The 15,604-nt window shown below is 40.2% G+C and overlaps 1 protein-coding gene across 1 annotated transcript in view; it reads right to left on the reverse strand.

The window, feature by feature from the left end:
• The window catches only part of SYNE1 (spectrin repeat containing nuclear envelope protein 1), a 507,598-nt gene that overhangs the window by 41,241 nt on the left and 450,753 nt on the right, over positions 1-15,604 (reverse strand). The window contains 2 exon segments of the mRNA XM_043511213.1: positions 1,161-1,348; positions 9,556-9,718. Coding sequence (XP_043367148.1) covers positions 1,161-1,348; positions 9,556-9,718 — 351 coding nt within the window.

Here is a 15,604-nt window from a genome sequence, read left to right on the forward strand (position 1 = left end):
TTGATTCCAGTTTAAGCTGGAATAAGACAGCAATGTTTTTTGTGTGTGTTGCAAATCCTCATTTACAATTGGTATAAAAAGAACATTATGAGCTGTAATAGGAGTTCTAAAAATTTGGCCATTTGCCAAAATGTAATCCTATGTATAAAAACTCCAATTAGTCGAATGTTCTAGAGCAGTGGTTCTCAAACTGGGGTCCACAAGGGTATTCCACGAGGTCCACAAGTCATGTCTGGGGCTGTCGGCCCCACTGATCAACTCCTCCTCCTCCCTCCCAGTGCCTCCTGCATGATGCGGAACATCTGTTCAGCAGTATGCAGGAGGTGCTGAGAGGGAAGGGGAAGAGCAGGGACGGTGCATGTTTGTGGGAGGAAAGAGGTAGGGAAGAGGAGGGGCAAAGGTGGGGTCTTGGGGGAAGGTGTGGAATGGGGGTGGGGCCTGGGGCTGAGTGGGAGTTGAGCACCCCTGGGGAAAATCAGAAGCCAGCCTGGAGGTCCATGAAAAATTTAAAATCAAAATGGGGGTCCTTGGGTTGCTACATTTTGAGAACTGCTGTTCTAGAGACAACATTCAACTGTATTCCTATAGAAAACCAAAATGTTGCAGCATGAATTGTTAAATTTTCCAGGGTAACTCAACCAGGAGGAGGTAGTGTATTGGTATTTTTAAAAACAAACATTAAAATGACTAAGTATATTTGTCATAAATTACTTTGAATTAACATAAGGATGTGGTGACATTCTTTTGCATTCATCAGTAAAAAAATCAGAGGGCTAGTTTTAAGAATATCCACCGCAAATATGTTTTTGTAACAATGTATCTTTAAAACATGAAATAAGTCAGTGAAAAAAACATTTCAGCTGATGAAAAAGCAATGTTGTTATGATTATACATGTAGCAGAAATGTAATTTGAGTCCTGATCCTGAAATTCAATGGACAGACTTTTGGGACTGTACATAACCCCGGTGACAACAATCTCGTTCCACACAAGTGCAGAGTCCTGCTTGTGCAGATCTCCTTGCAAGATCTGGGACATGGTCTACTTTTAAATATGGAGAATATTTTCTCAGGTAAGTGAATATCTGAGAAACAGCAACTTTTTTTTCCAGATTGAAACATCTGGAGAATCTCTTGGGTTTTAGGAGTATTTTGCACTTACTTAAGTCGCCTTTCCATTGACATTGCACAGATGTTTCTCCATCTTCTGTCCAGGTTCCGGGTGGCCTGCTGGATGGAGTCACACTCTGTTTCTGTGGCACAAGCATCACAATCATGGAGAAGCACCTCACACAGGTTGAGAACAGATGCAACTCCAGTGCTGTGTTTCTCTATGTCCCTTTGGAGTTCCTGCAGTCAAGAAATCCAAGCTTAAATATGTAAGCAAAACCATGTGCTCTTTGAAAATATGCTATTTAATATACTATTAAAGTAATATAAAATAAAAAGTCAGGCAAGCTCACAAGAATCAGGCTGAATGAGTATTAAAATGCCCAACCTACATGGGCATTGCTGCAATGTGACTAGTAAACAAATAAGTTAGTAGCAGTAGGCGATAGTACAGAGCTATCCAGTACTTGAGAAAACCTGCAGATAGAGGACAGATCCTCAGCTGGTGTAAACTGTCATAACTTCATGACAGCCAATGAAATTTTTGTATCATCAGCATTTCTCACCACTGCCATATTACGATGGAACTGTTTACTTTCCCAGTTCTCTTCCCCTTCTCTCCCCCCAAAAACATAAAACAGAAGTTCAAAAGAGAAAAAAGTGACAGCCAACAGGGACAGAAGCAGGCAAAGCAGGGACTATTGAATGGGGGTGAAAGACTCTGACACGCACACTGGGGGCTCTAGGATCCAGATGTGCCCTCACCTGCCCCTCACCACATGGGCTGGGGAGAAAACTGCAGAGAAGCCAGTCAGAAACTCCAGCTGATAGGAGCAGAAGCAGCCAACACAAGGACCTTTGGACCTTCAGAGAACCTACTACAGTTTTGACTGGATTTTCTCAGCCCTGTGCTGATTAGTGTTTGCTCCAACCCTACCCCTCTGTTACAGTCTCTTCACCTCAGCGTCACTCCACACCGGCTCCACATCCCCATCACCCTCTTTTCTTTTTCTTTCCATTTAGCTCAGCCCCTTGTTGAAACTAACAAGCCATTTGTTACCATCACATTGTTCCGTCTGCTTGTGTGTTCTAAGAAGTCTGTGTCTCTCTTGGCTGTTTAGACTGTAAGCTCTGCAGGGCTTCTACTGTACTGTGTTTGTTGGGTGCCTAGCACAGAGGGGCCCTGGTTTTGGCTGGCCCTTAGGTACTACTGTAATACATATGATGATGATGATGATGATGATGATGATGAATGTGTTAGCACGTGTTGAATGCCTGCAGGAGTCTCGCTGGGAGAGAATATATGAACAGACATGATGAGGTTGACAAGTGTCTGCATTGGAGCCTCTATGAGCTCCAATGCTCTGGGCGACAGGGCTGCGAGCTCCTGGGGCAGTGCAGCTGCAGAGCCTGGCCTGACCCGGTGCTCTGTGCTGCGCGGTGCATGGCTGGCTCCAGTCGGGCGGTACACTGTAGCGACGTCAGCCATCGGTGCTCCAGGCAGCACAGTAAGGGGGCAGGGAGTGGGGGGGGGGGCGTGTTGTTGGATAGAGGGCAGGGGAATTCAGAGGGCAGGGAGTGGGGGGGTTGGTCAGAGGGTGGGGAATGGGGGGTGTTGAATGGGAGCAGGGATCCCAGGGGATAGTCAGGAAGGGGGGGGGTTGGATGGGGTGGCAGGTGGCAGTCAGGGGACAGGGAGAAGGGGTGGTTGGATGGGGCAGGGGTCTTGGGGGGGGCGCCATCAGGGGGCGAGAAGCGGGGTGGGGGCCAGGCCACGCCTGGCTGTTTGGGAAGGCACAGCCTCCCCTAACCAGCCTGCCATACAATTTCCAAAACCCAATGCGGCCCTCAGGCCAAAAAGTTTGCCCGTCCCTGTTTTAGACCGTAGCTTTCCCCTTTTCATGCTTAAATATCTTTTATGTTGTGAAGGCTATTCCTTAAAAAAAACCCCATACCTATGATGTCATAATAAATAATAATAATAATAATAATAATAATAATAATAATAATAATAATAACAACAACAACAATAATAATAACGGCAAGAAAAATAAATAAATTCCACTGCACTGTGGGCATTCACTGCTATATTGTATTCCCTTCTAATGCTATTCTTCAGTAAATCAAGATGGTGTCTCTTGACATGTTCTGCAGGTGGGGCAGCAGTAGCGCATATCTATCAGTATATCTTTAATATGAAATGTTGCTGTTTTCCTCTCACCTGTCCAACGATAACATTATTTTTAATTGGGGATGGCAGGGGGAAATAGGGGAGAAAAGTGACTTTCTGCAGAAGTTTTCATAGACATGGAAAGAAAAAGCAGTCCTTCTAGCGTCAGCAATTACACTCTTCTAACTAGTCTATGTCCATCTCACTCTAATAAATTTAGAGGGGGATAGGAATTAAAAAATGTATCCTGAAATTGGTTAGCTTTCTAACTCTACACATCTATAGTAAAATCCACAACAAAAATGAAGATGACACTAGAGACATGTGGACAACGTGAGTAAGGAATCAACATAGCTTTGTGGAAGACAGATCCTGTCAAGCTAATTTTTTTTTTAAATGAGATTACAAGTTTGGTTGATAAAGGTAATAGTGCTCTGATTTGGAACCACATGACATTTTGATTAAAAAACCAGAACTATATCAAATTAACATTCTACAGATTCAATGGATTAAAAATGGCTAAATGATAGCTCTCACAATATAGGAGTAAAATGAGGAATCACCATCAAGTGAGTGTATTTCTACTGGCATCCTACAGGGCTCGGTTCTTGACCCTACATTATCTAACATTTTTATAAATGACCTAGAAGAAAATATAAAACCAACATTGATAAAGTTTGCATATGACATAAAAATTAAAGGGATAGTAAATAATGAAGAGGACAAGTCACTGATACAGAGCAATCTAGATTGCTTGGTGAACTGGGCACAAGCAAACAACGTGCCTTTTAATATGGCTAAATGTAAATGTATACATCTAGGAACAAAGAAGGTAGGCCATACTTACACAATGGGGGACTCTATCCTGGGAAACGATATGGGGGTCGGGGCAATAATCAGCTGAACAAGAGTTCTCAGTGCAATGCAGTGGCTAAAAGGCTATTGTACTGTGATCTTTGAATGCATAAACTGGGGAATCCTAAGAAGCAGTAGAGAGGTTATTTTACCTCTGGATGTGGCACCGGTGTGACTGCTGCTGGAATACTGTGTCCAGTTCTGGTATCCATAATTCACAAAGGATATTGATAAGGTTCAAAGAAGAGTCATAAGAATGATTAAATGATTAGAAAACACACCTTATAGCGATAAATTAAATAGATTGAGCTCCTTGAGTCTAACAAAAAGAAGGTTAAGGGATGACTTGAACACAGTTTATAGGTACCTACATGGGGCATAAATATTTGATAATGGGCTCTTTAATCTAGTAGACAAATGTATAATATGATCCAATAGCTAGAAGTTAAAGCTAGACAAATTCAGACTGGAAATAAGGTGTAAATTTTAAGAGAGAGGGTATCCACTAGAACAATTTACCAAGGATCATGTTGGAGTCTGTCAATCTTGATTTTAAAATTGCCAGTGATGGAATGTGACAGCATTCTGTAACACTGTTAAAGCAAACTGGAAATTCTTTGGCAGCTTTATTTTAAAAATGAAGCTTTTTAGTGAAAATGAATGAAAGAGTCAGTTCAATAGCACTTGTACTATTTATTTTAATATTACATTTCCCAGAGAGCCTGCAGCTAGGATAGCCACATTTACTGGGTGTTTTTCCTGTGACGATCATCAGTAAAATAGTTAACAATGTTGACTTTTTAATTGTCATCTTTAGGTTTCAGATTTCATACCCTATTCAGACCACACCTCTCAGAGTCATTGTTTCAGGACGCTTGCAGGCTCAAGAAAAGAAAGATGCATGGGTTGCAGTAAGCCACATTTTCAAGGTTTTCTCTGCAATGCTAGGGGCTAAAAGCCAATTAAAAAAACAACTGAAAACGGATTTTTTTTTTAGTACAATTCCACACCATGGTGTGGATTTTCCAGTACATTTTGTGGCCTTAGAATTCTAGATTACATTGGGAACAGCAAATACAGAACCAACCATTTGCACAAGTTTGGCTAAATGAACATAGATCTTGCCTCCTCCCTTGTGACTGCCTCAGCTGTATTATTTGTCTGCACATAGCATAACCTCTGAATCACCTTTTTGAAATGGAACTCAAACATGAGTCAGTTGTTGCCATGAATTTAGTGAATGCTTTTGCTGAGAAATCAATCCACAGATGAACGCTTCAGTGTTTTTAAATTCCAGTCTGCATCCATAAATGATTTACTGTACATTTGCTTTTACTTCTACTGCTTTTACTTGCACAAAGTTTAGTTGCTGATCTGCCTCTAGCACCAGCAATCCCCACTATTGTAGCTCATGTATTTCCTAACAGTGTTTTAACTCTTGGGAGTACTACCAAGGACATGCATGGTACAGGATATCAATATATGCCATCTGCATCAGCCTCAAGAATTGCATTGCTCAGGTGTGATCCTATATTACTAATCTCCACTTCTTGGTTTTCATGACCTTTTTCCACTGGAACTGACCTTCCATCTTGAAATGTCATTTCAACATATTTGTCTTCAGCACGTTACTGGTGCTTGTGAGACAGATTGTGAAAATGATCTCTTATTATTCCTGGATATGTGTAAGAAAAATTCTTGCCCAATTGCTGACTACATTTGGATTGTACCTCATGATTCAAATGGTTGGTTAAAGATGGAGAGTAACACTACCTGCAAGGAAACAGAAGGGACAGTCTGTAACACCTTGCCATGTTTCACATTTGTTGTGGTCTAATTAACAAAAAAGAGAAAAAAAATGGCCTTTGAAATTTGATTAGTTTTCCAGGGTTGGCAGGATTGCAGTGAGGTTACAAAAAGAAAAGGAGTAATTGTGGCACCTTAGAGATTAACGAACTTATTAGAGCATAAGCTTTTGTAAGCTACAGCTCACTTCATCGGATGCATTTGGTGGAAAAAACAGAGGAGAGATTTATATACACACACACAGAGAACATGAAACAATGGGTTTATCATACACACTGTAAGGAGAGTGATCACTTAAAGATAAGCCATCACCAGCAACGGGGGGGGGGGGGAAGAGGAAAACCTTTCATGGTGACAAGCAAGGTAGGCTAATTCCAGCAGTTAACAAGAAGATCAGAGGAACAGTGGGGGGTGGGGTGGGGGGGAGAAATACCATGGGGAAATAGTTTTACTTTGTGTAATGACTCATCCATTCCCAGTCTCTATTCAAGCCTAAGTTAATTGTATCCAGTTTGCAAATTAATTCCAATTCAGCAGTCTCTCGTTGGAGTCTGTTTTTGAAGCTTTTTTGTTGAAGGATAGCCACTCTTAGGTCTGTGATCGAGTGACCTGAGACATTGAAGTGTTCTCCAACTGGTTTTTGAATGTTATAATTCTTGACGTCTGATTTGTGTCCATTCATTCTTTTACGTAGAGACTGTCCAGTTTGGCCAATGTACATGGCAGAGGGGCATTGCTGGCACATATCACATTGGTAGATGCGCAGGTGAAGGAGCCTCTGATAGTGTGGCTGATGTGATTAGGCCCTATGATGGTATTCCCTGAATAGATATGTGGACAGAGTTGGCAACGGGCTTTGTTGCAAGGATAGGTTCCTGGGTTAGTGGTTCTGTTGTGTGGTGTGTGGTTGCTGGAGAGTATTTGCTTCAGATTGGGGGGCTGTCTGTAAGCAAGGACTGGCCTGTCTCCCAAGATCTGTGAGAGTGACGGGTCGTCCTTCAGGATAGGTTGTAGATCCTTGATGATGCGTTGGAGAGGTTTTAGTTGGGGGCTGAAGGTGATGGATAGTGGCGTTCTGTTGTTTTCTTTGTTGGGCCTGTCCTGTAGTAGGTGACTTCTGGGTACTCTTCTGGCTCTGTCAATCTGTTTCTTCACTTCAGCAGGTGGGTATTGTAGTTGTAGGAATGCATGATAGAGATCTTGTAGGTGTTTGTCTCTGTCTGAGGGGTTGGAGCAAATGTGGTTATATCGTAGCACTTGGCTGCAGACAATGGATCGAGTGGTATGATCTGGATGAAAGCTAGAGGCATGTAGGTAGGAATAGCGGTCAGTAGGTTTCCGATATAGGGGGGTGTTTATGTGACCATCGCTTATTAGCACCGTAGTGTCCAGGAAGTGGATCTCTTGTGTGGACTGGTCCAGGCTGAGGTTGATGGTGGGATGGAAATTGTTGAAATCATGGTGGAATTCCTCAAGAGCTTCTTTTCCATGGGTCCAGATGATGAAGATGTCATCAATGTAGCGCAAGTAGAGTAGGGGCATTAGGGGACGAGAGCTGAGGAAGCGTTGTTCTAAGTCAGCCATAAAAATGTTGGCATACTGTGGGGCCATGCGGGTACCCATCGCAGTGCCGCTGATTTGAAGGTATACATTGTCACCAGTGAGGTTAGTGTCACTCTCCTTCAGGTCATACTGCTTTAACTGCCCCAGAAGAGCAACTGCAAAGTTATTACGTGTGTTCCCCTCCAACTCAGACTTGGCTGATGAGTCAGTAAAAGCAGAGTGTGGGAGCCACAGAACTGGGATAGGCCCTAGTTTCTGGCAGGCAATCCTACATTTTTAATTAAATTTGAGATCTGTAGTTGAGTGATAGTTTGCGACAGTGTGGGCTGGGGAGATAACATGTCCCTAAGAGAAAACAAATGTGGAAAAATATACAGATCAAACAAAAAGAAAAACTAGTGCTGACATAACTGGCTGAAAAGGTAGCTGAGGTAACCTGTGTTGTGAAAACCAAATGAATATTACTAGTAACAGCTATAATAAAATACTTCTTTATGTTAAAAGTTCATGTTTTCTTTGCTGTTAGTGTTATAAAAAATTAATTGGCAGGGAGCTGCCAAACGTACTATGCTTACAAGGTAAAATACACTTCCAGTGTTTGTCCCCTTTGGAGTTCCAGTGAAACTACTTGTACTTCAAAATGAACACTGCCACCATCTAGCATTGCACAGAAACAACAGCTGAGAACTGCAGAGAATAAAGAGTTCAAATGATGTCTGTACCCAAAATAAATGCGGTAGTAAAGGAGCCATAACAAACCTTGGGATGCCCATGTAGGTACACTGCCAGAAAGTCTCTAAACATCTGCTTTAAAATTAATACTTAGCACTGTACAGCACTTTACATCTTCAAAGCACTGCACAATATTAGCTACTCGTCATACCTGTCCCATATGTATTATTCATCCCATGTTATAGATAGTGAAATGTACACATAGGTTAAAAGGCTTTTTCCCATAGCCACATAGTATGTCAGTTGAGGAGCTAGGATTAAAACTGAGTTGATTCTTAGTTTTTGGACTTGCACTGCATTCACTAGACCACATTCTCATTCTGCATGCTTTATAAATCAATTATCTGCAAAATGTGACAGTACTTTTCTCCCCACAAAAAATTAAACTTCTCTACTTTATTGTGTATTAAGGAGAGGTGTTATTTTGCTTTTCACAAGCTCATCACAAACTGCACTGATATCAGTCAGTGACCAATCTGCCAAGAAATAACTGACAAGAATGCAATCTGCTGTGTGACAGGCAACAGAATCTCTGCCCAGTGTGTCAGACAGAACTGGCATAGAGTAACAAAAATATGTACAGAAACGTGTATTTCTTTACTTTGCAAAACTGATGTTACTCTTTGCTAAGTTGTGATGGAAGTGGAAAGGAAGCATACTAACAGCATAGTACAATGTAAAAAACTACTACAAATTAAACAAAAACATATCTGCCCCATCCCACTTTTCCTATTTGCAGCATGAACTGCTTCATTCCAGCACTGAGTGCAGACTTTACATAGTGCACATCCGCTTAAAGTTAATCAGTTTTGTATTGTACATGCAACTCAACATGCAAAGAGACTCAAACATGTTTATGAACTGCAAAACAAAACAAAAATCAGAAGGCATTTCCAAAGATGGACAATGTCAAGCACTTATAAAACTTGCAAGTGAACACTACAGTATGGTTTCATTTTAATTCTGGAAGTGGACGGTAGTTCATTATATACTAAAAAACAAAGAAAAAAACCTCAACCACAACAGTAACCCACATTCTGGACATAACATTATGGTACCTTACCTCTATCTGGCAGGGTCAAGCAGCTCCTTGTAGATTCAATGTCAAAGCCGGCAGAAGACTCTACCAGAGTGATGCAATAAGCATTATCTGCCTTGAAATCTAAGGGCATCTTCTCTGCATCAGTGCCTTCTTTCAACACTGAGCTGGACATCGGCAGCCCAAGGTATACTTTACTTGGGTCTCCCAACACCATAGTGCAACTGCCAGTGTGGTGATTGTGTCAGGTTTTTTACTCTTCTACCTCATTTTGTATTTTACCTGCTGCTCATTCAGTTTCCTTTGTATCTCCTTGGAATCACAGGTTTCGTAGACAATGGGTTTGGACAGCTCTGACTCAATGTGAACGAGCCAGGATCTCAAGCTGTTCATGTTCTTATCCAGCTGCTGCACAGCTACCAGGGTCTCCTTCAACTTCTTCACCCTGCCAAAAGGAGAAACAAGAGCACATGCACATCATTAAACAGCCTTTATAAGACATCACTTTTGTATAATTTTCACTGGGAAAGAAATTCAACTTAACTTCACACTCAAACAACAGAATTGCTACTCTAGGGCTTCCCCTTACTAGTTATAGCACTACAATCATATAAACAGTGCCCAAACCCAGTATTTCTAATTAACAGAAATTCAGGATTTTCAGAGGCCACACACAAGATTTTATAGGCTTCTATATCTCTGCAGGTTGAATCAAAGCTTGGTTCAGGGAAAGAAAATGTATTTAATATGGTCAGTGTAAAAAAAAAATCCATCTAAATTAGTTGTGCCTTCTGTTTCACTAATGTAGTCACCTGGTCAGATTACAAGTAAATAACTATTGCAATTAACAAAAGGAAATTGACCTGCATTGGTGTTGAACTACATGCATCTAATAAGACTAATTCACCTATAAGTTCTAAAGACTGAACTCTCTCACGCTTAGAGATAGTGAGCTCAGTCCTTAGCTGGAGCTGAGCTCAGTACACTAACCCAGTGGTATGCGTCCCCCTGGGAGTACGTCGAAGTCTTCCAGGTGGTACATCAACACAACTAGTTTTATAAAAGACTACAGAAAGCACTAGCAAAGTCAATGCAAACTAAAATTTCATACAATGACTTGTTTATTCTGCTCTATATATTATATGCTGAAATGTAAGTACAATATTTATATTCCAATCTATTTATTTTATAAATATATGGTATAAATGAGAAAGTAAGCAATATTTCAGTTCTAGTGTGCTGTGACACTTTTGTATTTTTATGTCTGATTTTGTAAGCAAGTAGTTTTTCAGTGAGGCATATCTTGGGGTATACAAGATAAATCAGACTCCTGAAAGGGGTGCAGTAGTCTGGAAAGGTTGAAAGCCACTGCACTAACCCACTCTTCTACTTTCCCCAATCTTAAGGGCTACTCTAACTTGCACTGGATTTTAATAGTTACTTCAGATTTACACTGGTATGTAACTGAGAGCAGAATCTGCCCCCACAATGATTTCTTGGTTGTAACAGGACTGGTAACCTTGCTGTGCAACAATAATCACCAAGGACACCAATCAGCTGTCTTTTCAAGAGAACATTAGATAGGAGAAAGAGAGACCTAACCACATTCCATAAGCATGAACGGTCAGATGTTAACCATTAGAACAATTTACCGAAGGTCATGGTGGATTCTCCATCACTGAGAATTTTAAAAATCAAGGTTACTAGTTTTTCTAAAAGATACGCTCTAGAAATTATTTTGGCTAAGTTCTATGGCCTGTGCTATACAGGAGGTCAGAATAAATGATCACAATGGTCCATTCTGGCCTTTGAATCTACGGATAGTCCTTTTGGCCTCCACAAATATTGAGGTTGTGCTGTTAGTGCTAAAAATCCCAAAGAGAGTGTGTGAGAGACAGAGTCATAGTCCTATCCCTACTAGTGCACTACTATGTTGACTAACACGGCTGCTACTCTGAAACCTGTCACTATGTTGAGTGGAACTGGCATAGGGACAGTATATGCTTCACTCTATTTAGAGCAGTGGTTTTCAACCTGTGGTCCGCGGACCCCTGGGGTCCGCAAACTGTCTAGGATTTCCAAAGGGGTCTGGCACCTCCATTTGAAATTTTTTAGGGGTCTGCAAATGAACAAAGATTGAAAACAACGGGTATAGAGGGCTCAGCAGTAACTGCTGTTATGTATTCTCCTGGCATTCTAGGGCCTGCTTCAGACACAGTGCCTCCAAGCAGGGGCTTCTCGGGAACTGCGATTCCACCACTCACAACAGAGCATGTAATATGAGTGCAGCACACAGAGCTATTTTCAGGACTTCAGCTTATATGAGTCCTCCAAAAAAAAAAAAATCAGATCAGAGTATCCTTGAAATTTGGGTAAGTTTGAATCCAAACTTTGTGGTTTAGGTCCATCTCTCTAGTCTTTAGGAGGTTAAAAGCAAATCATTACAGACCTGTCATTCTGTTCTGTGTTTGAGCAAAAAGGGATTTTGATCCATGTGTAGGGCTCTAAGAGGCTTTTTAATTATTCATCAAAGTATAAATCTCTCAAATAACCTCAATATGTGCCTTTAATTACACTGAAAATATACCTGCACACCTATACGCTTACATGCTCACCTAATTATTTCCCGCCTCTAGTTTGAGCATATAAGAAGTTTTAAGCTCTTTTGTGCCACCCATTGAAATTAATTGCACATGCACAACTACATATTTTGTGCATGTAGCAGAGGCAATATATTATATATATATATATTTAGAAACTTATTTCTACATTCTCCAATAGTCTAAAATCCTGACCTACAGGGCCTGAAAGATAGGGGGACTCATGGAGTTCTGCCAGCAGGCAGGGAGCAGGCTGCACAGAGTCTACACATGGCGGTCTGCAGTCCCCTGAGCAAAATGAAACTGTGCCCTTTTGGGGTTTCATTGCAACAGCATTATATGAAAAAAAAGCAAATTCTTTTGGGAAAATCTCACTAAACGTGTTACTGTAAGAGGCTTTGGCTGAGTTCCCCTGCTTGCTAACAAGGATTCCTAATTCAAATTAGATGCTTGGAACGATCACATGGCAGGTTTAAGCAGGGTTGTATAAATTTAGCAAGCCTGACATATAAGTACAGGAAGTCCCTGAAGCTTGCTGTACTTTTCTCGTAGCCCATATTAAATCTCAGGCATTTGTCCTTGCTCAGGAAGGAAAATACTATGTAATCCAATTGCTCAGTTTTCCAGTTTATTGCTAATGAGAAAACATTTGAAAGTTTAAATTAGTTCATTACACTTGCTGGTATAATTTAATATTTAAAAGAAAGCAACGTGATTATTTTTTAAAAGCCAATTTCAAACCTAGAAAAAATACACAGAAAATATTCTGGAGCTGAAAACAATATGGAAGGTCTTTTAAAACTCAAAAACAGTTAGCTAGAGTTAAACTAAATATGCTTAAATTGTGCTTAAGTCTAAACATATATTGCACCATAAACACACAATAGCGTATCGTACAAAATTAATAACTTCAGTATTCGTCATTGGACAGCTGGTTACTAACATTCATTTAAAAGCCAATCACAAAAAATATGCACAGAAATGTGACATCAACTGAATCTACCATCAGCTTATAGTTTTAATTAGCTGTTAATCATTCACACATCATGTCTATAGTAATATCTAAGCTCAAACAAATTAGATTGGCAAAACACTGGAGTTCCAACTCAAGAGGGAGAAAACAATGAGAAACTATTACTCCACCCTTTTGGAGATACTTGAATTCTCAAATTCCAGGCAAATATACTGCAAGAACACAATGCAAGTGCACTATTTTCTTCATATTTGAATGCTTCTGTTTGGGGAACAGTACCATGGGAAATGTTATGCATGCACCTGAACATATTGTAAAATTCTGTCATCATCTAAAATTAATTAAATAGTGAAATGCAAAATAAAAATAAAATAAAATAAAAAAGTAGCTTTCATAGTTCAGTAACTAATGAGTAGTTGAAAATGCCACATTTACTCTTCAGATTCTATACTTCTACCTTTACTGAAAAATAATTTTACAACTTACAAGTTAGCTTACACTAAAAATCTTGTGAAAAAATACAAGATGGAAAAAAAAATCCAGGGATAATATTTGACAAAATATAAAAATCTTTCAATCCAACTATATACATTGTTCAAAACTAAGCTACAAAGATCCATCTGGCTACAGACATTTTAATAATGTGTTTCAGAGTAGCAGCCATGTTAGTCTGTATTTGCAAAAAAGAAAAGGAGTACTTGTGGCACCTTAGAGACTAAAATTTATTTGAGCATAAGTTTTACAGAACCTCTCCACATCTTTAACTTTTGGATGTAGTCAGGCCCCCTTGATTACACAAACAGCAGGTAATAAATTACAACCCTCTGAATCCTCTCACATGTTTACATGATCTTGTATTAAAAACAGTAGTAAAATCAGGTCTATGGTTTCATTCAGCCTTATTTAACCACCTACTAGTAGTGATCAGGCTGTTTTCAGTTAAGACAAACATTTGAAGATCCCAGAATTATAGCAAGACAACAAAGCACATCATGATTTCCTAACACTCCTCAACAACACTAAAATTCTGGGCAGAAAAGAAAAAGTTTTTTGGTAAGGCAGCATGCCTATGGATTAATATTATGACAACTAGTTCCTCAGCAAACTATAACAAATTCCAAAGAAATATGTAAGAAAAGTAAATAGCTGCCTGCCTTGTGACATCGCAATTGCAGTCTGGGAGGTCTGAATCCACACTGCAGTCCTCTGCCATCCTCACGCCACATAAATCCTCTCCTACCACCATGAAACTTTCCAGTACTAAAACCAAGAACTTGCAGTCCGAAAGTTTGTAGTCCAACAGACTGTGCTGCAGGCAAGCTTGCCTTTGTGAGTACCGTACAAAAATGCTCACATTCCAAACAAATGTTAGTAGACCAGGGCCTGCTAACATGAGACTGAGTGGTGACAAGTGGTCATGTTTCTAAATAAAACTTACATTCATCAACATGCGCCAGGCTTGATCTCCTGGAATGTAGGCCATGAGTGTCAGGAAGGGGGGGAGTGGGGGGGGGGAGAAAGAGGCCTTCAGTTGTAAACTTAACCGTCCAAGAAAAGTCCTGTATAAAGCATGCAGCTACACACTACTCCTTTACTGTGCACACATGCAGCTGGCCTATTTATCATAATGGACAATTTGTAGGGAGAAAACTTTCCAGCCACGAGAGGCCAGAAATGGGAAATCACTGAAGTAGAGAGGCAGCTGTCTTTCTGGGGAGTCCTCCCTTCTCCTTCCCCCCCTTCCGCAGAGAGAAGAAAAAGTGAAAAGGAAATATGCTGCTGGAAAAAAAAATAGGCCAGAAGGAATATTTAAAATGGATTACTCCAAATGGCATGAAAAATTAACAAAAACAGATTCAGAACTGACCAGTTTTTTTCTGACTGAAATTTTTTTTCTGCAGGAAGAACAATTTGCTGTAAGCAACAGAACATGACTTTAACCTGTGAACAGGCTAAAGTCAAGATTCTTTAATACAAGAGAGATAATTTAAAAACACAAAAAATGTTATGTAGCCAAAATATATTATATTCTTATTCATCTTCTGAAACAAACATACAGCGAGTCTGTGTTCCTCAGAGAGACGAAGTGGGTGAGCTCTGTGTAGTTTGAAAGCTTGACTATTTCACCAAATGAAATTGGTTCAATAAAAGATTTCCTCAACCACTTTGTTTCTCTAATATCACGGACCAACACACTACAACTCTGTATTCCATTTTCCTGTAAATAGGTATTTCCCATTGGTGGATGGCCGCTGAAAACAAACCAATAAGCACATTTGAGCAAAAGATGGCCTTGGCTTGACAGAGAAACAGAAACATTGAGAATGTATGCACAGAGTTACTATTAATATTGTCAGGGATCCAGAATGCAGAATTTGCACTATAATGTCAGCAGTGCCAAAAATAAGCTGCATTTTCCAGCTGAATGTATAAAAATAGTAACATACTCTGATATTCCAAATTTCATACAAAGTATTTTGCAAACTGGTTTTTGAGATGTGGGAATCTTTCCACTAGGAACTGCTCTTAGATCATAAACTCATTTCACACAGGTTAACCAACAGACAGTAGATAAGTCACAACCCTCTTGGGCCAGAGACCAATTGGTAAAAGGCTCTCTATCCCTTCAGCAATCTTTTGAGCCATTCACTACTCCACGTTTAGTCACATGATATACAAACTTCACATAGGGATCCCTTCACTCACAATTCAAATGCAGCCAGCTCTGTGGTGAAAAGGGGCAACACTAAAATGTATT

This window comes from Dermochelys coriacea, chromosome 3 (assembly GCF_009764565.3).
Source record: "Dermochelys coriacea isolate rDerCor1 chromosome 3, rDerCor1.pri.v4, whole genome shotgun sequence".
Taxonomy (NCBI): domain Eukaryota; kingdom Metazoa; phylum Chordata; order Testudines; family Dermochelyidae; genus Dermochelys; species Dermochelys coriacea.